This window comes from Vipera ursinii (genome assembly GCF_947247035.1).
Source record: "Vipera ursinii genome assembly, chromosome: 5".
NCBI classification, from domain to species: domain Eukaryota; kingdom Metazoa; phylum Chordata; class Lepidosauria; order Squamata; family Viperidae; genus Vipera; species Vipera ursinii.
Genome location: NC_139518.1, coordinates 4,064,797 through 4,089,267, shown reverse-complemented (window position 1 = coordinate 4,089,267; position 24,471 = coordinate 4,064,797). Strand labels below are relative to the sequence as shown.

The 24,471-nt window shown below is 46.5% G+C and overlaps 1 protein-coding gene across 1 annotated transcript in view; it reads right to left on the bottom strand.

The window, feature by feature from the left end:
• Positions 1-24,147, bottom strand: part of CHRND (cholinergic receptor nicotinic delta subunit) — a 29,094-nt gene extending 4,947 nt beyond the window's left edge. Inside the window, exons 1-10 of the mRNA XM_083363974.1 lie at positions 24,034-24,147; positions 20,333-20,478; positions 17,976-18,020; positions 17,736-17,845; positions 15,823-15,978; positions 12,126-12,241; positions 6,962-7,162; positions 5,730-5,841; positions 1,095-1,209; positions 385-595 (exon numbers count right to left, since the gene is read on the bottom strand). Of these exons, the coding sequence (XP_083220100.1) occupies positions 385-595; positions 1,095-1,209; positions 5,730-5,841; positions 6,962-7,162; positions 12,126-12,241; positions 15,823-15,978; positions 17,736-17,845; positions 17,976-18,020; positions 20,333-20,478; positions 24,034-24,085 (1,264 nt within the window). The 5' untranslated portion in view covers positions 24,086-24,147. The remainder of the gene's footprint in view (positions 1-384; positions 596-1,094; positions 1,210-5,729; positions 5,842-6,961; positions 7,163-12,125; positions 12,242-15,822; positions 15,979-17,735; positions 17,846-17,975; positions 18,021-20,332; positions 20,479-24,033) is intronic.
• Positions 24,148-24,471: the final 324 nt, after the last annotated feature.

Here is a 24,471-nt window from a genome sequence, read left to right as displayed (position 1 = left end):
CAACTGGGCCGTACAAAGAAGCAAAGCCCCATTCACGGGATGCAGTTAGCACACAAAACCACACACTCTCCAGTCCGTGGAAAAACATCTCTCCACAGAACTGGTCCCTGATGCCCCAAAGGTTGGGGACCTCTGATCTAACCCACTTGAAAGTAACACCGCCCTGCTTAATCTAAAGGCAAGTTGTAACGCAGAGGCACGTAGCTGACAAATGTTCATCCTTGACAAAAGCATTCGTGCATGTTATAAACCAGGGTATTTAAAAGTCATCACGATACTGGATTGGAGAAGTTTTCAAGTGTCCACGCTGCCATCAGACGTGAAAGCTGAACTATAACCACTGGACTCTCCTCCTCTCCATTCCCATTCCTCTTTCAGCCTTACGTGCAGGGGTAATCCGTCTGGTTAGGCCATGCCTCTCCGACTGCTTCTCAAACATAAGCTCACTGCGGGACTTAATGGTGAAATATTCCTCTGCTTTGACAATGTAACCGACGGAGCTAGAACGCCGGATCCGGAAGCCGTCCTGTGGCGTGGGGTCCCTCTCGGCCGGCTTGGACATGTGCAGGAGGCGAGGAAGGGTGTCAAGAAAGAACTGTGGATAAAAGAAGAAAGAAAAGTGATTTTCAACTTCCCAGTCTGGCCAGTAGCTTAAAGATCTCCTGATGGTGCCCCATCCGAGTGCCAAAATAAACCCAAGCAGGCACACACTTAGCTGTGTCTGCCGGAACAGACCCTCTGAGAAGCAAACAATGCGGAAACAATGGGAAGTGTCTGAAATCTATGGAGCTTCTCTGGGTTTTGTCCCCAAGGCAACTGGACTTTGATTTTCCTTGAAGATGTTTCGCTTCTCATCCAAGAAGCAGTTGGACAGAACTGAGGATGCTTCTTGGATGAGAAGCGAATCATCTTTGAGAAAAAATAAAGTCCAGTTGGCTTCTGGAAAAGCACCTTTGGGACAATGGGAAGTGTTAGCCGTTGTAAGGGAATTCTGGGAGTTGAAGTTCACAAGTCATAAAAGAGCCAAGGTTGCCTACCTCTGGTCTAGCTTCTTCTTAGAAATTCTATAGATTGAATTGTTTCTTCCGTCTTACCTCTTTCATCCATTCAGACAAGACATGGGTGTTGGGGGTCCGAAAATGAAAGTTGAGCTCCACAGTGCACGCCACCACGACCGCGGTCACGAGAAGCATGACGAACAGCAGGTACCTATTGGCAGTATATACATGACCATTTATAAAGTCAAGGCTAATTTTTTTTCAGATGTTTATTTCCTGTTTCATTTTCCCCTTTGAAGGATCTCGAAAGAGTCCGGAAGCATCTGCTGGGTCATTCAATGCCTGGGTTATGACATCATCATGTGGGAAGTCAGCCCCCCCCGGAAGGAAATAGTAAAAGAGCAGAATATTATATTTCCTCAAAGGATCCTAAAGAGGCAGAAAAGCATGCCCACTTTTTCTTAATAGCCCCAAGTCTCCCTCCCCCAACCAGAAACCAACTCTGTAGAAATGCAGATGTAATAATCCATTCAGGAAGGTTGGAGGCCCCCACCTAGAAGCTTAGGAAGACAAAGACACCTAAAATCTACATACCCCACCCAAACTCTAAGACAGGACATAACAGGATTAACCCACAGATGCCAAAGGGCACACTCAGACTCAGGTCAAAGTTCATGCCACAGGAACAACTCCAAACAAAAGGCTCCAGATCCGAAAAAATTAGCATGTATGTAACCAAATTATCAGCCTAAATGTTGGAGGTGTGGTTGTGATGATGCAACATATTATCATATATGGTGGACTTGTAAAAAAGTTAAAGCTTTTTGGATTAAAATTTGGTGGAATATGCAGAAAATATTTAAGAAAAAGATAAGGTTTTCTCCACAGTTATTTCTTTCGGGTATTACTACAGACTGTACTGTTATAGAAACCAAATTGAGGTTGAATTTAATAACGGCAGCAAGACTTTCGGTATCTCAATATTGGAAGAAGGAGGAACTGCCTACGATAGAAGAGTGGACTTTAAAAGTTTCAAACCTGGCAGAAATGGCAAAAATTTCAGCATATTTGAAAGATCACTTGCAACAAAGATATATAGCGGAATGGAGAAGATGGATCGATTATATTCAGAATAAATATGGGACTAAAAAGTTTCATTTAGCATATAAGTATTAGTATTATAAAGGGACGCGGTGGCTCAGTGGGTTAGGACGCTGAGCTTGTCGATCAGAAGGTCGGCAGTTTGGCGGGTCGAATCCCGAGTGCCGCGTAACAGAGTGAGCGCCTGTTACTCGTCCCAGCTTCTGCCAACCTAGCAGTTCGAAAGCACGTAAAAATGCAAGTAGAAAAATAGGGGCCACTACGGTGGGAAGGGAACAGCGTTCCGTGCGCCTCTGGCGTCTAGTCATGCCGGCCACATGACCACGGAGACGTCCTCGGACAAGCGCTGGCTCTTCGGCTTTGAAACGGAGATGAGCACCGGCCCCTAGAGTCGGAAACGACTAGCACGCATGTGCGGGGGAACCTATTAATATTATAAGATGTATTATTATTTAGTTATTATTATTTAGTTATTTAGTTGTGTTTAAGGGGAGTTAAAGTGCGATAGAATTTTAAGTGTTTTTTTTTTAGTTAGATAGCTTATTTTAGCTTAAATTTGTAAAAGTTAATACCCTGTATTCAGCTCTGGGAAGTCGGGGGGGGGGAAGGGAGGGTAAGTGGGGGGAGGGGGAGGGAGGGAGTTTATGTTTTTAAAATGTATTTTAAAACTTTTCAATTAAAAAAAAAGGGGGAAAAAGGCTCCAAGGGTATAAAAACCCACTCCCTACATGTGCTCTCTCTCTTTTCTTCCAGATCCATTTTTCTGTCTGGCTCTCCTCTTCAATAAACCCGCAACCTTCTTCCTAAAGCACTCTCCATGTTTGTTTATTTCCTACTCGGACTGGACCCTGACGAAGACTTTTCCTTCAACAATCATGCCAATAATGTCGAGAGATATATATCATGTCATAGGAGGTGGGGCTCAGAATGCTAAAGTCTGTACCGACTGTCCTCAACTTGCAACAATTGAGATCAGCACTTCTCTCGCTCAGCGGTGCGGTCATTAAGAGAGTCACGCTCAATTTTGCGAGCTTTTTTTTTTTGCCACGGTTGTTAAGCGAGTCCAGCTTCTCTCCTTGATTTTGCTGGCCACAAGGCCCCTGGGACGACTGCAAGTGGCAATCCTGCAATCTCGGAAGGCTGCAGCCGTCCTAGGTGCATGCCAATTGCCAAGCTTTTGGATTTTGATCACGTGACGGTGGGGAGGCTGCAATGTCGTAAGTGCGAGGAGTGGTCCCAAGACATTTTTTTTCCACTGCTGGCATCACTCTGAATAGTTGTTAAATGAATGGTCGTAAGTTGAGGACTACCTGTATACGGGGCAGTGATAAAATGTTGAATTGGCACTAGGGGGAAACAGATTCGAGTCCAGCCACGGGCATAGACTTTCAGCCAGTTGCATTCTTTCAGGCCAGCCTACCCCGCAGGGTTATGGTGGGGAAAAAGAGGAAGACGGATCACTGTCACACAACACACAAACCAACTAAACTTCAAAACATCTACGCAAACCGAAAGACCCAGCAACTCCCAGAAGAAAAAACAGGAGCCATTCTACAACATGCAATGTCAGAACTGCAGCAACCGCTATGGAGGACAAACAGGCAGAAGACTGGCAGAGCGCATCCATGAACACCAACTGGCAGTCAGAAGGCCAGACGAAATTTTTTTTTTAATTTCATCACATGTAGACAGATTTAACGATAGCTTCAATGAGGAACATGTGACCATCCTAGACCGGGCCAAGTCCCCAAAAGGCCAGGAAACTTCTAGAAGCCTGGCAGTCTGACAAATCAGCCATCAATAGACACATAGACATTAACAACGTCTATCGACTATGCAAAAGACACAATCAACCAGCCCCAATGAGAAAAAGACTCCAGCATCTCTCCACCAGGAATCAGCACTCAGATCAGCATAGATTAACTCCAAGGCCAACTTCAGACCAACAACAACAACAACAACAACAACAACAACAACAACAACAACAACAATAATAATAATAATAATAATAATAATAATAATAATAATAATAATAATAATAATAATTTAATTTTTATACCGCCCTTCTCCCAAAGGACTCAGGGCGGTGTACAGGGCAATACAATAAAATGCAATATATAAAAATTAAAAGAAATATTAAATACAGTAGCCCAATTAAATAGATTAATACAAAATGTTAAAATACCCCTAAACCCATCAGAACAGGCCGGCTTGTTCAAATAAATATGTTTTTAGGTCATGTCGGAAGGAGCGAAGGTCGGGAGCCGTCCGGAGCTCCACTGGTAAACGGTTCCAAAGGTCTGGCGCGCCCCAGAGAACGCCCTCTAAACAGGGTGAATTAGAAATTCAAGTAAATGAGGGTAGATATGATATTGTTGCCATTATGGAAATTTGGAGAGATGACCCTATGAATAAAATATACAACTAGAAAAATTTAAATTATTTAAAAGAAACAGACCAAATAAAAGAGGAGGTGGCACTATATATATAAGAGGAGGCACTATATATAAGAAATAACTACCTCTCTACCATAATAGAACAGAACAATGGTGAAAACCTTCTTGAAGTAAGCAATACCCCAATCAAGAAATTGGCACAGAGCCAACTGTAAACAGCACAACCAAAGAATCCCTAAGACTGCACACCCCCACACCCCCACTCAGATAGGCAAGACACCAGAATATAAACTGACAGCAAAAAAAGCATTCCTTACTAGCATTGATGATGTTCCCTAGTTGGGTAATGAAATGTCTGCAAGAAAACAACCCAGCTCCGAGGGCACCAAGGACCCCACAGTCATTTCCCTTTTTTCCTCCTCCTCCTCCTCCTCCTCCTCCTCCTCGTCCTCGTCCTTCTCCTCCTCCTCCTTTCTCCTCCTCCCCCCTTCTAGTACTGATGATGTTCCCTAGTTGGGTAATGAAACGTCTGCAGGAAAACAACCCAGCTCAGAGAGCACCAAGGACCCCACAGTCATTTCCCTTTTTTTTCCTCTTCCTCCTCCTCCTCGTCCTTCTCCTCCTCCTCCTTTCTCCTCCTCCCCCTTCTAGTACTGATGATGTTCCCTAGTTGGGTAATGAAACGTCTGCAGGAAAACAACCAAGCTCAGAGAGCACCAAGGACCCCACAGTCATTTCCCTTTTTTTTCCTCCTCCTCCTCCTCCTCCTCCTCCTCCTCCTCCTCCTCCTCCTCCTCCTCCTCCTCCTCCTCCTCCCCACCCCCAGACCTCTCTTCTAGCACTGATGAAGTTACCTAACTGGGTAATGGAAACCACCAAGCTCAGAGAGCACCAGGGGCCCCGGAGTCATCGTCATCCTCCTCCTCCTCCTCCTCCTCCTCCTCCTCCTCCTCCTCCTCCTCCTCCCCACTCCGCAAACCTCATCCATTCTAGCACTGATGGTTGGCTGGGGAATTCTGGGAGCTGAAGTCCACACATTAATATGTTTGATATGTCCACACATTTGATATAGATTGATATGTAACCCTTCATTCACGGATTCAAGTTGCTAAGCCAAGTCCTCCAGCCAGAGTGGCTTGGATGAAATTTGGTTAAGAAAAGAGGGCCGTTGCAATCGAAAAACCTCCGAAGGCTCCCAATTTAGGGATTTTTATTTCAGACTGGGGAGACTTACTTGCCGATGAGGGGAATGGCGAAGGAGGTGGCTGGGAGACGCTGAGAAATCAGCAGCAGAAATACAGACTGAGCCAAGAGGATGGAGATAGCCAAGGTCACTTTTTCCCCACCTGGAAAGCACGATGAGAAGTGGACCTCAGGACATCCGCACTAAATTTTTGACGCTTCTTCGTTTCCTAGATTTACTGTCTCCTGGAAATAAATCCACACCCGCCTTCTTTGCATTCCCGTCAGCTGTCCAGCAAATGTCTAATCAATTTAATAAACACAGGGAGTCCTCGACGTACAACCGCAATTGAGCCCCACATTTCTGCTGCTAAACCAGACCACTGTTAAGGGAGCTTTGCCCCATTTTACGAGCTTTCTGGCCACGGCTGTTAAGTGAAGCGCTGCCCTCCTTAAGTCAACCACACCGTGGTTAAGTAAATCCGGCTTTGCTTGCCATGAAGGGTCGCAAAAGGGGATCAACGTGACCTTGGGACCCAGCAACAGTCATAAATGTGAGTCGGCTGCCAAGCATCTGAATTTTGATCACCTGACCGCAATGGTCATAAGTATGAAAAACGTGCTGGTGTAAATGTGGACGGTCACTAAACAAACTGCTGTAAGTCGAGGACTACCCGTAAAGAGATAGGCCCTAAGTCAGGGGTAGGCAACCTCGGCTCTTTTATGACTCGTGGACTTCAACTCCCAGAATTCCTGAGCCAGCCATGCTGAGGGGAAAGGGAGGTTTCCAAGCTGAGCCATGTTGGCTGAGGAATTCTGGGAGTTGAAGTCCACCAGTCATAAAAGAGCTGAGGTTGCCTACACCTGACCTAGGCCTAGGCTGCTTTATGACTTGTGGACTTCAACTCCCAGAATTCCTGAGCCAGCCATGCTGAAGGAAAAGGGAGAGGTTTCCAAGCTGAGCCATGCTGGCTCAGGAATTCTGGGAATTGGAAGTCCACAAGTTGTAAACGAGCCAAGGTTGCCTATCTCTGGACTGGAAAGTCACTTGTCTGAGATAGTATAGGTCAGGGGTAGGCAACCTCGGCTCTTTTATGACTCGTGGACTTCAACTCCCAGAATTCCTCAGCCAGCCACGCTGAGGGGAAAGGGAGAGGATTCCAAGCTGAGCCATGCTGGCTCAGGAATTCTGGGAGTTGAAGTCCAGGAGTCATAAAAGAGCCGGGGTTGCCTACCCCTGCCCTAAGTGAACATCAGCAGGAAGCGAGGTAAAAGAGCACTTACTGTCAGCCGGCAGGTAGAAGACAAGGATGGTCATGAAGGAGATAAGGACGCAAGGGGTGACTATGTTGATGACGTAAAAGAGAGGCTTGCGCTGAATGATGAGGTAGAAGGTTATGTCCTGGTATTTGTTGCTGTCTCGCGAGACAAGCGGGTTGATGTTCTTACGAGCCGGCCGGTGAACAATATCCCATTCCCCATTTTCTGATTGTGGGAGAGAGAAGGGGAGGGGGGAAGGATGGAGGGAGGAGGAGACAAAAAGAGAGACAGACAGAATAGAGAGAAAAGAGAGAGAGAGGAGAGAGAGGAGAGAAGAGAAGAGAGAAGAAAGAAGAGAGGAGAAAGAGAGAAGACAGAAAAGACAGAAGGGAGAAAGGGAAGAGATGGAACACATAGAAAAGAGAAAAGAGAGAGAAAGAGGAGAGAGAAAAAAGAGGAGAGAGGGGAGACAAAAGAAAGTGAAGAGAAAGGAGAGAGAGAGAGAAGAAAGAAGAAAGACGAGAGAGGAGAAACAGAAGACAGAAAAGACAGAAGGGAGAAAGGGGAAGAGATGGAAGAGAAAAGAGAGAAAGAAGAGAGAAAAAGAGAGGAGAGAGAGAAGAGAGGAGAGAAGAAAGAAGAGAGGAGAGACAGAAGATACAGAAAAGAGAGAAAGAGAAAAAAGAGGAGAGAGAGGAGAGAGAAAAGAGAGGAGAGAGAGGAGAGAAGAAAGAAGAGAGGAGAGACAGAGAAGATACAGAAAAGAGAGAAAGAAAGAGAAAAAAGGGGAGAGAAAGAGAAGAGTGGAGAGAGAGGAGAGAAGAAAGAAGAGAGGAGAGACAGAGAAGATACAGAAAAGAGAGAAAGAAAGAGAAAAAAGAGGAGAGAGAGAAAAGAGAAGAGAGGAGAGAAGAAAGAAGAGAGGAGAGACAGAAGATACAGAAAAGAGAGAAAGAAAGAGAAAAAAGAGGAGAGAGAGAAAAGAGAAGAGAGGAGAGAGAGGAGAGAAGAAAGAAGAGAGGAGAGACAGCGAAGATACAGAAAAGAGAGAAAGGCAAGAGACGGAAGAGAGAGAAAAGAGAAAAGAGAGAGAAAGAGAAGAGAGAAAAAAGAGGAGAGAAGAAGAGAGAAAAAAGAGAGGGGGAGAGGAGAGAGAGAGAAGAGAGAGCGAGCTAAGAAGCACTTAACGAGGCTATCCCATTGGCCTTTCCCAACCATTCCCATTATCCCCAGGCAAATATGAAATCCAATAAATGGGCAAATTCAGAATAGACCTGGAAGGGAGCTTGGAGGTCTTCTAGTCCAGCCCCCTGCACAAGCAGGAGACCCTAGACCCTTTCAAACAAGTGGCTGTCCAATCTCTTCTTAAAAACCTGCAGTGATGGAGCACCCACAAATTCTGGAGGCCAGCCGTTCCTCTGATTAATTGTCTTCGCTGGCAGGAAGTTTCTCCTTAGTTCTAGGTTGCTTCTCTCCTTGATGAGTTTCCATCCGTGGCTTCTTGTCCTGCCTTCAGGAGCTTTGGAGAATAACGTGACCCCCTCTTCTTTGGGGCAGCCCCTGAGATACTGGAACGCTGCTTTCACGTCGCCTCTAGTCCTTCTTTTCTCAAGACTAGCCACACCCAAATCCCTCCACCGTTCTTCATCTATTTTTCATCTCCAGGCCTTTATTTATTTATTTATTATTTAAATTTATATTATATACTTTAATCACCTGAGTTGCTCTTCTCTGCATTTTCCCCCAAAGTCTCAACCTTTGTGTAATGGAGTAACCCAAACTAGATGCAATATTTCAGCTGGGCCTTACTAAGACTTTATAAAGCGGTAGTAATACTTGATGTGATTTGGAGTCTACGCCTCTTGTCTATACACAACCCCAGGATTGTATTTGCTTTTTTGGGGGCTGCTGCCTCACGCGGCTGGCTCCTATTTAAATGATGTTCTACTAGGACTCCAAGGTCCCTCTCACACTTACTGTTTTTCAGCTAAGTTTCGTCTATTTGTACCTTTGGTTTTTCCTTCCTTGGTGTAAAACTTTGCTTTTCTCCACGCTAAAGTTCATTTTGTTGAAGAGGGCCCCTCGTTCAAGTCCGTCAAGATCTTTTTGGATCCTGAGCTTTTTCTTCTGGGGTGTTGGCTATTCCTGCTTGGTGTCATCTGCAAATTTGATGAGTTCCCCTTCTACTCCCTTATCTAAATTTATTGATGAAGATACTGAAGGCCTAAGACGGAGCCTTGCGGTACCCTACTGCTTACTTCTCTCCAAGTGGAGGTAGTGCCATTGAGGACGCCTCGTTGAGTAGGGTTTGTCAGCCAGTTACAAATCCATCTGGTGGCAGGTTGTGGATTCGAGGATCTGCCCTCAAGACGGGGTGGAGAGAGCTAGCCTTGGCTGCTCCAAACTCAGCAATGCAGCCATTGCCATATGCAAAAACAGGAGACCCTTCGGACTTTTCCTTTTAGAGGCGCTGATGAGATTAGGGCCCCCTTGTGTAGGTAATAGACTCTTCTCTCTCTTTTAAAAAAAATGTACCTTTTCTGTTGTTTTTTATAATTTCATAATGAGATCTGATCTTAGAGCTTGGTTGGATTGTTGGCCAGGGAGTCCAACAATCGTGTATGATGATTGAAAGGGTAGATTATAGAAAGAAGACAAATATGTTGTAACCTTAGGGTGAGAGGGTGATATATAAATGCGCTAGTAAGTGCTGTTAAGAAGACTGAAAGTCTCTTCTTTATCCTTTCTTTTCCCCTTCCTTCCTTCCTTCCTTCCTTCCTCTACCTCTCCTTCTCCCTCTCCCCTCCTCTGCCTCCCTTTCTCTCCATCTCTCTCCTCTCCTCTGCCTCCCTTTCTCTCCCTCTCTCCTCTCCTTTGCCTCCCTTTCTCTCCCTCTCTCCTCTCCTTAATCCTCCCTTTCTCTCCCTCTCTCCTCTCCTTTGCCTCTTCCCGTTCCATCTCATCTCCCTCATCTCTTCCTCTCCCTCTCTCTCCCTCTGTCTCTTTTCCTGTCTCCTCTCCCCACTCCCTCTCCCTCTCCCCTCCTCTGCCTCCCTTTCTCTCCCTCTCTCTCCTCTCCTCTGCCTCCCTTTCTCTCCCTCTCTCCTCTCCTTTGCCTCCCTTTCTCTCCCTCTCTCTCTCCTTTGCCTCCCTTTCTCTCCCTCTCTCCTCTCCTTTGCCTCTTCCCGTTCCATCTCATCTCCCTCATCTCTTCCTCTCCCTCTCTCTCCCTGTCTCTTTTCCTGTCTCCTCTCCCCACTCCCTCTCCCTCTCCCCTCCTCTGCCTCCCCCTTCCTGTCTCGCTCACTCCCCTCCTTTGCCTCTACCCTTCATTCCATCTCACCTCCCTCTCATGCTCTCTCCTCTCCTCTCCTCTCCTCTCCCCTCCTCTCTTCCTCTCCCCTCCTCTGACCCTGCCTCTCCCCTCCTTTTCATCTCCCTCTCCCCTCTTTTTACCTTTTCTCTCTTCTCTTTTTTTCTTTTTCACATTACTTTTCCTCCTAACTTTTTCTCTCAAAATTTATAATAATAATAATAACTTGGAAGGGACCTTGGAGGTCATCTAGTCCAAACCCCTTGCTCAGGCAGGAAACCCTATACCATTTCAGTCAAATGGCTGGCCAGTCTCTTCTTAAAAACTTCCAGTGTTGGAGCATTCACAGCTTCTGGAGGCAAGGAGTTCCACTGGTTAGTTGTTCTAACTGTCAGGAAGTTTCTCCTTAGTTCTAGGTTGCTTCTCTCCTTGACTAGTTTCCATCCGTTGCTTCTTGTCCTGCTTTCAGATGCTTTGAAGAATAGCTTGACTCCCTCTTCTTTGGGGCAGCCCCTGAGATACTGGAACACTGCTATCATGTCCCCACTCGTCCTTCTCTTCATTGAACTAGACATACTCAATTCCAGCAGCCGTTCCTTATACGTTTTAGCCTCCAGCCCCCTAATCATCTTTGTTGCTCTTCTCTGTACCCTTTCTAGAGTCTCAACATCTTTTTTACATCGTGGTGACCAAAACTGGATGCAGTATTCCAGGTGTGGCCTTACCAAGGCATTGTAAAGTGGTATTAACATTTCATGTGATCTTGATTCTACCCCTCTGTTAATGCAGCCTAAAATATGTGTCTTTGTGCGTGCATATACATATGGTATGCATATACGGTATATGCAGATGCATATGTATAGGTATGTGTATATGTATATTTACTGTATATGTATGTGTATGTCTCAACGCTGCTAACATTGAATGTTTTTGCATTGACAACAGATGGAGATGTAGCCATCTTTTTCCCTTTCCTTTTTAGAGTTAGATGATGCTGGGAGGAGGGCAGATGCGAATGAGAGTCCAGCTAGACATAACAACACTAAACGTAGCGTGAGAATCATGGTTACTGAGCCCAGAACAGATAAAGAATTGGTGGGCTGGAAAGCTGGAGAGAAAGCCCGCGCTTTGAGCTAATTGGGGGATGTGATTTATGTTAATTGGAGGAGGGAATTGCGCTTTGATACTAGGTGCTCAGGGGAGGGGGGAATTCGGATTTTGGCTTCGATTATGTAAGTGCTGATATTATGCTACTGAAAGAAAAGATCCTTTAAAGTAAACAATGCCTCAAAGTTCTTTTGAAGAGTTTCATCTCTCGGAACCATGACATTAGGCGTATGTGTGTGTATGTGTATGTGTGCCTGTGGTGTATGTGTATGTGCATGTGGATATTTGTATGTATATGTGTATGTAATGGGATTTGATCACACAGTCGCAGCCGACATCTTCAGGTGTCTGTCCCACTCCATGAATGCCTTGAAGGTTCAAATGACAGGAAGGCCAGGATGTGCTTGAACAAATAATAACATACTTGTTGTTGTTGTTTTTGTTAGTTGCGAAGTTGTGTCCAACCCATCATGACCCCATGGACAATGTTCCTCCAGGCCTTCCTGTCCTCTACCATCTTCTGGAGTCCCTTTAAGCTCACGCCTCACACATTGCTTGGACCCCAAAGCCTGGCTTATCTTATGACCCACCAACCTGCTTTGTGAGAATTCAGCTAAGGATGCCGTTTGAAGGCCGTTCCTTTGACTTGAAAACCCTGGGTTAAAGCTTGTACGATCCAGCCTATTGTGGCTACACTTGCCAACCAGACCTAAGCCAGCCGTGGCTTGTGTGATGTGAAAGACACAGCAGGCTGCAAGCATTTGTTACTTGTGAATGCTGTCGAGTCAATGATGATCCATTCCACAAAATACAGGGGTTCGGTCTGGTTATCCCTTTTGGACGTGATCTGCAGGTCGATCTCATTGGCGTTGTACCTCAGAGAGCTGGTGGAGACAGAGAGAAGCTCTTGTAACACCTGGGCTGCCAAAGTAAGATTTCTGTCGCTGCCCACACCCAAGGATTATCAAGACGCTCAACAGAATGGAATAGGATGGGATGCGGTAGGAAGAGGAAGAGTGGAGTGGAATGGAATGGAGTGGAATGGAATAAAATGGAGTGGAGTGGAATGGAATGGAGAGTGGAGTGGAATGGAACAGAATGGAATAAAATGGAGTGGAGGAGTGGAATGGAGTTGAATGGAATGGAATGGAATGGAATAGAATGGAATGGACTGGAATGGAATGGAATAGAATGGAATGGACTGGAATGGAATGGAATGTAGTGGAGTGGAGTGGAGTGGAATGGACTGGGGGGGGTGCAATGGACTGAAATGGAATGGAATGGGGTGGAGTGGAGTGGAATGGAATAGAATGGAGTGGAGTGGAGTGGAATGGAGCAGAGTGAAGTGGAATGGAACGGAATGGAATAGAATAGAACTCTTTATGGGTGGAGTGGAGTGGAATGGAATGGAATGGAATGGAATGGAATGGAGTGGAGGGGTGCAATGGACTGAAATGAAATGGAATGAATGGAATGGAGTGGAGTGGAGTGGAATGGAATGGAATGGAATGGAATAGAATGGAATGGACTGGAATGGAATGGAATGTAGTGGAGTGGAGTGGAGTGGAATGGACTGGAGGGGTGCAATGGACTGAAATGGAATGGAATGGGGTGGAGTGGAGTGGAATGGAATAGAATGGAGTGGAGTGGAGTGGAATGGAACGGAATGGAATAGAATAGAACTCTTTATGGGTGGAGTGGAGTGGAATGGAATGGAATGGAATGGAATGGAATGGAATGGAATGGAATGGAATGGAATGGAATGGAATGGAGTGGAGGGGTGCAATGGACTGAAATGAAATGGAATGAATGGAATGGAGTGGAGTGGAGTGGAGTGGAATGGAATGGAATGGAATGGAATGGAATGGAATGGAATGGAGTGGAGTGGAGTGGAGTGGAATGGAATGGAATGGAATGGAATGGAGTGGAGTGGAATGGAGTGGAGTGGAATGGACTGGAGGGGTGCAATGGACTGGAATGGAATGGAATGGAATTGAATGGGGTGGGGTGGAGTGGAATGGAATAGAATGGAGTGGAGTGGAGTGGAATGGAGCAGAGCGAAGTGGAATGGAATGGAATGGAATAGAATAGAACTCTTTATTGGCCAAGTCTGATTGGACACACAAGGAATTTGTCTCCGCTGCAGAAGCTCTCAGTGTACGTACAAGCAACAAAATGATAACTCACATATCGTAGATCACAGTTACAATCAAGCAGAAGACACTACAAGTGGTAAATCCTAAATACCAACAGGAGAAAGTCGTAGGAAAGACGAGAAGGATAATAACCATACAGCCCTACTGCGTGGGTGAATATCTTGAGGCCTAAGATGGTCCTGTGGGAATTAGGTGTTTCGCAGAGAGATGGCAACGAGGGGAGAAAAAAAATCTGCCTGGCTGTTTGGGCATGCAAGGCCCTGCAGCGAAATCCCGTGCAGCATAAACAGTTTATGTCCAGGATAATGAGGGGGTCTGTAGATATTTTCTCAGCCCTCTTTCTGGCTCATAAAAAAAAGAGAGAGAGAACTTCATATACGTAAATTATGTCCTGCTGAAATGTGCAAGCCTAAAAATGTTCAAACAGGCTGTAAGGAACAGGTGTGCTTTACCGGCAGTGTTGAGGTGTTAGAAGACCATTGTTGTGATTCAGGGTCAGCCTGTGGGTTCGGCAGTTGGGTCGGATGACTCAGAGGAGGAGGAGGGGGGTGTTGAAGAGCTTGCTGAGGGGGTTGGAGAGCTTGCTGATGAGAGCCCTCAGCCAGGCCCCTCCCACCTGGTCACGACGCAGACCCAGCTGTGTGAGCCTGACAGCGTGGATGAAGATGACCCACAGCTGGCCCTGTTCAAAGATGCCCGACGCAGGAGGCAGTCAATCAGGAGTAAACAGAGGAAGGTAATGGGGCTCCTCGGAAGGAGGCAGAGAGAAGCTACGCCCTGAACTCTATATAAGGGGAATGTGTGGGAAGGCTGGTTTGCTGAAGGCAACCGCTTGGATAGTTCCTGTTTCTTAAAGCTCCTGTTTCTTGGTTTGTGTCTTGTTCTATTTGTTTTTGTAGCAATAAATTTGGCAGGCGTAATTCCAGCCTCTTGCCTTCTTGTAAAAGGGGTTGTCCCTGCCTTTTCTGCAGGGCCGGTAGCAGGCTGGTACAGGACAACCATACAGCCTTGACTTACGGCCACAGTTGTGCCTGTAGGGTTCTGTAACTGGAGCTAGAAAAAGAAAGAAATTGTGTAGCCTTGCCCAACTGTTGCCATCTCGCTTTCGTAATCGGCGTTTGCGCGGGGGACCAATTTGCATGCAAGCCTGGGAAAACATGTGCCTGGATGGGATGTACCGGAGGAGGGAATAAGAGAGCGTACAGGAATGATTGATGTCTTCCTTATAATGTAATGGCTTCCGTTGTCTGATTTTCATTGGCTAACAAAGCTTATAAAGCCACGCTACTAACGTTCTAAGGTGTGGCACTTCTGGACGCAACTGCTGCCGGTGTTCAGATTGTGTGCCCACCCAGGACTTATTTCGATTGAAAATAAAGTTTTCACGATTGGAGTCTTTATGACTTCTCGGGCGTTGCCAAGGGCCCCGTGACCTTACAAGCCCCAAACTTTGGTTGCTAAGCAAGACAGTCGTTAAGCGAATTTCGCCCCCTTTTACGACCTTCCTTGCCACACTGGTTAAGCGAACCACGTCAGACGTTAAGCGAGTAACAGGGTTGTGAAGGGAGTCTGGCCTCCGCCTTGACTTTGCTTCTCAGAAGGTTGCAAAAGGGGGTCCACTGCAACCGTCATAAAGATGAGTCAGTTGCCACTAGGTTGACAGCCGTCTGGATTTTGATCACGGGACCCTGGATGCTGCAAGGGTCGTGTGAAAAACGGTAATAGGTTGTTGTAACTTCGGACGGTCGCTAAATGAACTGTTGGAAGTTGAAGACTTAGCTGTATTTTCAATATTAGGAAAAAATCAAGCCCACGAGTGGGGGGAGAGGGGCATAACCGCCAATCGGCAGGAGGGATGTTCAAAAGCAATTTTTAAAAATTATGATTTTTGCAGAAAGAGGTGAGGTTGCATGGAACCAACATCCAGCGGAGGTGGTGGGTCAGTCGTCAGGAACTGAGTTTAAACGTGTTTGGGATGAAACACATATCTATAATCTGACAAAATTTTAAAAAGAAATAAAACGGAAAATAAAATAATAACGATGGGCGGGCAAAGATGCCGGCTCCAATCTAAAACATCTGGCTGACTGTACGACGAGCGAATAAAAATGAATAAAAATTAATTAATTAATTAATTAATTAATTAATAGATATTAATAATACCAACAAAACACCCAAAGGGCAGACTGGATGGACCGCTGGATCTTTTTCTGCTGTCATTTTTCTATGTTTTTTTTTTCTATGTGTTTTTGAAAAACCTGGACAACTTGAAGAGGACTTCAACTCCCAGAATGCCCCAGCCTTCTTACCAGAACTTCAGGGAACAATTCTGCCAGTCAAAGGGGAAGTAATTGACATTGATAGGGCAGGCAGTGCGGAAGATGGAAGGAGGCAGCCAGTATATTCCTCCGGTATAATCCACCAGTATGTTGCATCTGTACGTAATCTCAAAGTTTCCGTCGTTGCTAAGAGAAGGAAAGAGAGAGACGTAAGAGAGAGCGATGGTTCTTCCCAGCCAGATCTTGACAGCTTCCTTGATTCCATCCTCATCCAGCTTTTTCAAGTCAGTCCTTTGCGGTAGTCTGAGAATCCCACTCCCATTTTCTGGTCATTATTATTACCATTTACCCAGTTACACAAAATCTCTCTCTCTCTCTCTCTCTCTCTCTCTCTCTCTCTCTCTCTCTCTCTCTCTCTCTCTCTCTCTCTCTCTCTCTCTCTCTCTCTCTCTCCATCCACCCACCCTCACCTCTCTCTATATATATATATGTATGTATCTATGTGTGTGTGTGTTTAGATAGATAGATATAGATATATAGATATAAATATAGATATAGAAGGAGAGAAAGATAGAGAGAGAGAGAGAGATGTATGCATAGATAGATAGATAGATAGATGATAGATAGATAGATAGATAGATAGATAGATAGATTATCTATCTATCTATCTATCTATCTATCTATCTATCTATCTATCTATCTATCTATCATCTATCTATCTATGATAGATAGACAGACAGACAGACAGACAGACAGACAGACAGACAGATAGATAGATAGATAGAGGCAGGCAGATAGGTAGGTGGGTGGGTGGATGGATGGATGGATATATAGAGAGAGAAATAGAGAGAGAGAGAGAGATTGGAAATAGAGAGAGAGAGATGATAGATGATAGTAGATAGTAGATAGATATAGAGAGATGAAAGAAATATAGACAGAGAGGTAAATAGATGATAGATAGATGATAAATGTAAATAGATGATCGATGATAGAAATAGAGAGAATATATAAAGCTAAAGATATAGATATAAAAACAATTAATAATGATAGAGAGATAAATATATGATAGATCAGTGATGGCGAACCTTTTAGAGACCGAGTGCCCAAACTGCAACCCAAAACCGGGTGCCAGGTGGGCGTGGCCCACTGGGTGGGTGTGACTGTGGTGGTGATGGAAGATTGGGTGGGCATGGTCACCTCAATGTCGCTGGTGGGGAGGGAGACCTGTGGGGGGTGGGCAGGGTTGGGGGAGCTCCAGGAGGCCTCTGGCAGGTGGGGCGGTTGGCTGGAGACTCATCCTGTGGGGTGAGGCGAGGCAGGGTGGGGGTGCCATTGCCATGGGGCAAGGCAAGGGCCGGGGCAGCTGCTGGCCTGACACCATCGGCCCCCGCACACAGAGGCCAGCGAACGCATGGGGGCCAACGGCGTCCATCAGTAACCACAGCCTGCCGGCCCCTCGCCAGGCGCGCACTGAGGCTCCGCAGCCCCTCGCCAGCGGTTCAAAGAAGCCGCCTCCGAGATGGATGGCCGGCCGACAGCTGAGGAGGCGGTGCAGTGGGTCGTGCCTGGGGAAAGGAGAGCATGCGAGGCCAGGAGGGATGGGATGGGGGGGGGAGGGAAACCAGCCGTGCCGGGATGCATTCAGCCATGTGGGACCTTGGCAAATTAGCAGGAGGCTGGTTGAAGAGGGACAGTTGCCATCTCCGGGGCATGGCGCAGGTGCCCACAGAGAGGGCTCTGAGTGCCGCCTCTGGCATGCGTGACATAGGTGATAGATAGGGATAGATAGATAGACAGACGGACAGACAGACAGATATAAAGAGATGATAGTTGATAGAGAGAGAGAGAGAGAGAGAAATAGATGTGAGGGAAGGTGGGGAGACTGCTGCTAAATGCAAAACTCCATGGGAAGTTAGCAGTTCTGGAGCGAAGGAGACGCTGACTTGTTCTCCAGGACGATGTCAGGCAACCACAACATGTCCGGCTTGAGACGCAGCAACTCGATCCCTCCGAAGTCTTTCGGGTCCCATTGCAGCCGATGATCAGTCCAGCTCTGATCGAAAACCAGAATACTTGCTGGTCAGAACGATCCAATTCACACATTACCCCCCACCACCACCCCTAAGTCCTTAGAAAGGCCGGCTTGCCTCTCTGAATCTTCCGGGAGATATGGTACAACTCACATGCTCAAGCCAAACATTGGTCGTGAGAGTTTCATCTGCTTCTTTCTGTAACAACAAGCCAGGAAAGATGGTTAGAGCCAACCTCTGAAGAGACGTTTCGGAAGCTGACAATGAGTCTGCATTGCGCAGGCAGTCCTCAACTTATGGCCACAACTGAGTCTAAAGTTTCTGTTGCTAAGCGAGATACTTGTTAAGTGAGGTTCTGCCCCGTTTTACCAGCTTTCCTGCAACAGTTGTTCAGTGAACCACTCTGGTTGTTAAGTTAGTAACATGGTTGTTAAGTGAATCTGGCTTGCCCCCTTGAGTTTGCTGGTGAGAAGGTTGCAAAAGGGGATCACAGGACCCCCCAGGAGACTGCAACTGTCATAAATACGAGTCAGTTTGCCAAGTGTCTGAGTTTTCATTACATGACTGTGGTGATCTGCGACGGTCATAAGTGTGAAAAATGGTCATAAGTCACTTTTCTCAGTAGCGACGTGGCTTTGGTCACTAAATGAATTGTGGTAAATCAAGGACTACTTCATTCAATGATGATGATGATGATGATGATGATGATGATGATGATGATGATGATGATGATGATGATAATAATAATAATAATAATGAGGAGGAGGAGGAGGAGGAGGAGGAGAAGAAGAAGAAGAAGAAGAAGAAGAAGAAGAAGAAGAAGAAGAAGAAGAAGAAGAAGAAGAAGAAGAAGAAGAAGAAGTTGGAAGGTACCTTGGAGGTCATCTAGTCCAACTCCCTGCTCAGGCAGGAAACCCTATACCATTTCGGACAAATGGCTGTCCAGTCTCTTTTTAAAAACTTCCAGTGTTGGAGCATTCACAGCTTCTGCAGGCAAGGAGTTCCACTGGTTAATTGTTCTCACTGTCAGGAAATTCCTCCTTAGTTCCAGGTTGCTTCTCTCCTTGATTAGTGTCCATCCGTTGCTTCCTTGTCCTGCTTTCAGGTGATTTGGAGAATAGCTTGACTTCCTCTTCTTTGGGGCAGCCCCTGAGATACTGGAACACAGCTATCATACCCAATTTCAGGGATGCAGGTGGTGTGGAAGAAGACCGGCCAGGTGAACTCATGCAAGGTTCCTGGCATTATTCACATAAAGCCCTATGCTGAACAATTCCATCATTCCATTAATTCTAGCTTAATGTGACTCCTGGGTTCCCCAACTTCCTGAGGCCATGATTGACCGAGGTTCTTCTCCCTAGCATTATCACAGCTTATGATTTGGGTGGACTTCAACTCCCAGAATTCTTGAGCCAGCCATGCTGCCTCAGGAATTCTGGGAGTTGAAGTCCCAGAGTGTACCGTTGCCATAGTTACCCACCATTGGCCTAGGCCAGAGGTGGTGGTGTTGGGGGGAAAGGGCCTTTTTATGACTTGTGGACTTCAACTCCCAGAATTCCTCAGCCAGGCAGGAGAAAGTTGAAGTCCACAAGTCATAAAAGGGCCATGTTTGAAGACCCCTGCTCTAAAAGGATGCAAATGACCAGCTGTCTGCAAGGAGTATAATAAATCTTTCCATTCCCCCACCATCCAGGCAGAGCTGAGGAAGCTTCTGGGATGAGAAGCGAAACGCCTTCAAAGAAAAACAAGAAAGTTCAGTTGCCTCCTAAAAAAGCAGCTTTGGGATAATTGTAACCTGGATGACTGAGAACCTCCACAGACATTTAACGGTGCAATCTGGTTATGTTTGATCTTTCTGAACCCTCTTGACAGACAGCCATGGTTGACTGGACTGGAGGCTAAAACATATCAGGAAGGGTTGTTGGAACTGGGTATGTCTAGTCTAATGAAGAGAAGGACGAGGGGTGACTTGATAGCAGCCTCCCAACATCTCAGGGGCTGCCCAAAAGAAGAGGGAGTCAAGCTCTTCTCCAAAGCACTTGAGGGCAGGACAAGAAGCAACGGATGGGAACTCATCAAGGAGAGAAGCAACCTAGAACTACGGAGAAATTTCCTGACAGTGAGAACAATTAACCAGTGGAACAACCTGCCTCCAGAAGCTGTGAATGCTCCAACCCTGGAAGTTTTTAAGGAGAGACTGCACAGCCATTTGTCTGAAATGGTATAGGGCATGGGTAGGCAACCTTGGCTCTTTTATGACTCGTGGACTTCAACTCCCAGAATTCCTGAGCCAGCCATGCTGAGGGGAAAGGGAGAGGTTTCCAAGTTGAGCCATGCTGGCTCAGGAATTCTGGGAGTTGAAGTCCACTAGCCAAGGTTTGCCTACCCCAGGCATAGGGTTTCCTGCCTGAGCAGGGGGTTGGACTAGATGACCTCCAAAGTCCTTTCCAACTTTATTACTGTTGTTTTTATTATTATAACTGACAAGAGAGGCCCGAGGGCAACCTTACCAGGGAGATGAGATTGGAAAGCGTCAGAGCCAGATTGATGGTGACAGTGTCATTCTTAGACACCACGGGTCGCAATTTATTGTTGTATTCTCTGTCGTCAAAAAGGACCTTGATCAGTTGCTTCTCCATGTTCACACCCAGGGCATCTACAACAATGTGGAGAGAGCAGGCATTGAACAGATGCTGCCAAAACATCTAAGCCAGGCCTTGTTGTTGTTAGTTGCGAAGTCGTGTCCGACCTATCGCGACCCTATGGACAACGTTCCTCCAGGCCTTCCTGTCCTCTACCATCTTCTGGAGTCCAGGCCTACTGCAGGGTTATAGAGCAATGTTTCTCAGCCTCAGCAACTTTAAGCTGGGTGGACTTCAACTCCCAGAATTATCCTGGCTGGGGAATTCTGGGAGTTGAAGTCCACACAGCTCAAAGATTTGAAGCAATTGCTTTCTATATTTTCTATATGATTGAAAAGCAGTAATCCTTCTCTCCAGATCAACCTTGACAATTTGAAGATGTGTGCAGTTCAATTCCCAGAATTCTCCAGACATGCTTGGTTGGACAATTCTGAGAGTTAAAGTCCTTGCACACTGGCTGGGGAATTCTGGGAATTGAAGTCTGCACATCTTAAACTTGTCAAGGTTGAGAAACAGTGCATTTGCCTGATGGGTCAGAAGCCCCATGGATTTGTAAGGTAAAGGTAAAGGTTCCCCCGCACATGCGTGCTAGTCGTTTCCGACTCTAGGGACCGGTGCTCATCTCTGTTTCAAAGCCGAAGAGCCAGCGCTTGTCCAAGGACGTCTCCGTGGTCATGTGGCCGGCATGACTAGACGCCAAAGGCGCATGGAATGCTGTTACCTTCCCACCGGAGTGGTCCCTATTTTTCTACTTGCATTTTTACGTGCTTTCGAACTGCTAGGTTGGCAGAAGCTGGGACGCGCAACAGGCGCTCACTCTGTTATGCGGCAGTTGGGATTCTGCCGACCTTCTGATTGACAAGCTCAGCGTCCTAACCCACTGAGCCACCGCGTCCCTTGGATTTGTAGTTGATCTTAAAACCTTGTGAACTTGGCCTAATTTCATAATGGAGAGAGGTGTAGGCTGGATTAAAAAGTGTATGACGATCAGCCAGATACTAAAACTGAAAAACCAAGAAAAAAAATAGCAAATCACTTCCGTCCTGTTGGCACGAAATTAGATGTATCCATGAGAAAAAACTGACTTTTTCAAAGGGGGGAAAAAAATCACGTTTTGAGTTTAAGTGAAGGTCTTACATGGAGATTTGGGATTTGTAACTCAGTTTTTAGTCACTGTGTTATACTTTTGCCCTGACACTCCTATTTCACACACAGTCAGACACACACTCAGAGAAAGCAAGACAAGAAATAATGGGTGGAAAGTAATCAAGGAGGGATCCAACCTAGAACTAAGGAGGAATTGTCTGACAGAGAGAACAACATCAGTGGAACGGCTTAACTCCACAAGTTGTGGGTGTTGCATCACTGGATATTTTTAAGAAGAGGCTGGATAACCATTTATCTGACATGTATAGGGTTCCTGTTTGAGGTTGGACTGGATGACCTCCAAAGTCCCTTTCAACTTTGTTATTCTGTTATTCTGTAAGATCTGAAGGCACTTTCTCCCTGATGCATCTGCGTTGAGCGCCCTCTCCACTTGCTTGTAACGTGATCCGTTTCAACCGGACGCTTCCCGTTTGCCAACAACGTGCCCTTCCATGCCTCCACAGCCATTCCTGGTTGCAGAAAACGAACTGTGGTTTGCTTGCAAACAAACTGCTTTCTGTGTCGTCTTGTCTTTTTGGTTGTGTCTAAAGCAGAGATCCCCAATCTCTGCCGGGCCATGGCCAATTCGGAACTGGGCCATGCAAGTGGATGGGCAGAGTCCAGATGCAGTTCAACTTGGGCGTGCGGTGGGCTGGCGGGCAATCGCATGCGTGCCAGCCTGCTGCTTGTGCAAGGGCTGCATGTGCGTGTACGCTGGACCATTATCAGGTGGCCTGGTTCCCCTCTCCCCCCACCCCAGCCAGGTTGCCAAGCCAAAGGCCTAAAGCACACTTGCACTGAGCAACTCCTATGAGAGAGAGGAGGAGAGAGAGAGAGAGAGAGAGAAAGAGAGAGGAGAGATAGAAGACAGAAAGAGAGAGAGAAGACAGAGAAGAGAGAAGCGAGAGAGAAGAGAAAGAGAGAGGAGAAAGAGAAGAGAGAGAGGAGAGAGGAGAGATAGAAGACAGAAAATGAGAGAGAATACAGAGAAGAGAGAGAAAAGAGAAGCGAGAGAGAAGAGAAAGAGAGGAGAAAGAGAAGAGAGAGAGGAGAGAGAAGAGAGAGAGAAAAAGAGAGAGGAGAGATAGAAGACAGAAAGAGAGAGAAGAGAGAAGAGAGAGAGAAAAGAGAGAGAAGAGAGAGGAGAGGAAAGAGTAAGAAGAGAGAGAAGAGAGGAGAGAAGAGAGAGAGGAGAGAAAGAGAGAGGAGAAAGGAGAGAAAGAAGAGAGGAAGAGAGAAGAGGTAAAAGAGAGAGATGAGAGAGAAGAGAGAGAGAAAGAGAAGAGAGAAAGAAAAGAGGGAGAGAAAAGAAAGAGAGAGAGAGAGATGAAGCAGCTCAAAGAGACTATCCTACTGGTTTTTCCCAAGCATTCCCATAATCCCCAGGCAATTTTGAAGTCCAATAAATGTGGAAATTTGGAATAGAGCTGGAAGGGACCTTGGAGGTCTTCTAGTCCAGCCCCCTGCTCATTTCAGACGAGTGGCTGTCCAGTCTCTTCTTGAAAACCTCCCACAACTTCTGAAGGCAGGCTGACACACCAACATACCAGCACATGTGCACAAAACAGTTGTCATCGTGCATGAGGGACAGTAAGCAGAGGAGAAGTTACAGAAGAAGATGGGCAGGTCAAACATGTAAAAGGGGAGCCCGCCCACCACGATCCACCCACCACTTTGGGTGGGGTGCAGTAGTTTTTTCAAGAAGGAAACGCCAAGAATGTGGGGAGACCCTACATTTTTGCACAGGACTAACTCAAGGAAATGGGGACACGGTGGCTCAGTGGGTTAGGACGCGGAGCTTGTCGATCAGAAGGTCGGCAGTTTGGCGGGTCGAATCCTGAGTGCCGCGTAACAGAGTGAGCGCCTGTTACTCATCCCAGCTTCTGCCAACCTAGCAGTTTGAAAGCACGTAAAAAGGCAAGTAGAAACATAGGGACCACTCCGGTGGGAAGGTAACAGCGTTCCGTGCGCCTTTGGTGTCTAGTCATGCCGGCCACATGACCACGGAGACGTCCTCGGACAAGCGCTGGCTCTTCGGCTTTGAAATGGAGATGAGCCCCTAGAGTTGGAAACGACCAGCATGCGTGTGCGGGGGAACCTTTACCTTTACCTTTATCTAAGTCAAGAAAAATGACAGACATCTCAACTTAAGTCCTTCCCAAATCTCAGATCCCAAATTACATCCCCGAAGTCGAAAAAAGATATTTTCCTGATATTTTTTTTCTCCCTGATAATCAATACATTTCCAAGTTTGAAAATTGGAGACTCTTAAATACACTCTCTCTTCAATTCCAACCTGCCCAAAGCAGGGCTTTTCTAAAACTCCCTTTTTATGATTATTTTGCAAAATGTTACCCTGTTTTCCATTTAGGACGCCATCTGTGCCCTCATCCTGGGCATCAAATAGGTTTAGGGCATCTTACCTGGCAAGGTGAGGGTGCAAAACAGAATGAGTTGAAGGCTCCAATTGTCCATCTTGGCTTTGGCTGGACTTTCTCCCTCTCCCTCCGCAGCCTCTGTGTGTGTCCGGCTGGGCTGAAGGAAGCTTAATTTGGGAATGTGGACGGACAACGGCAGCTGGCAGCTGGGGGAAGGGAGAACTATGAAACAAGAGACCGGGAAACAAGAGACTGGCATCCCAGCCCTAACTTCCTGTCTGAAAGCAAGAAGGATGCTGGCTTTTAGGCACACAAACTGGCAGGGCTGGCCTGTCTTCTCCACATTGGTTGCATTCGCACAACCCGCTGAACCAGATTGGGTCAAAGCTGAGCAGATGCCCTCACTCCATTGGCTCAGTTTGAGTAGACCTGTTCTCCAAAGCACCTGAAGGCAGGACAAGAAGCAACGGATGGAAACTAATC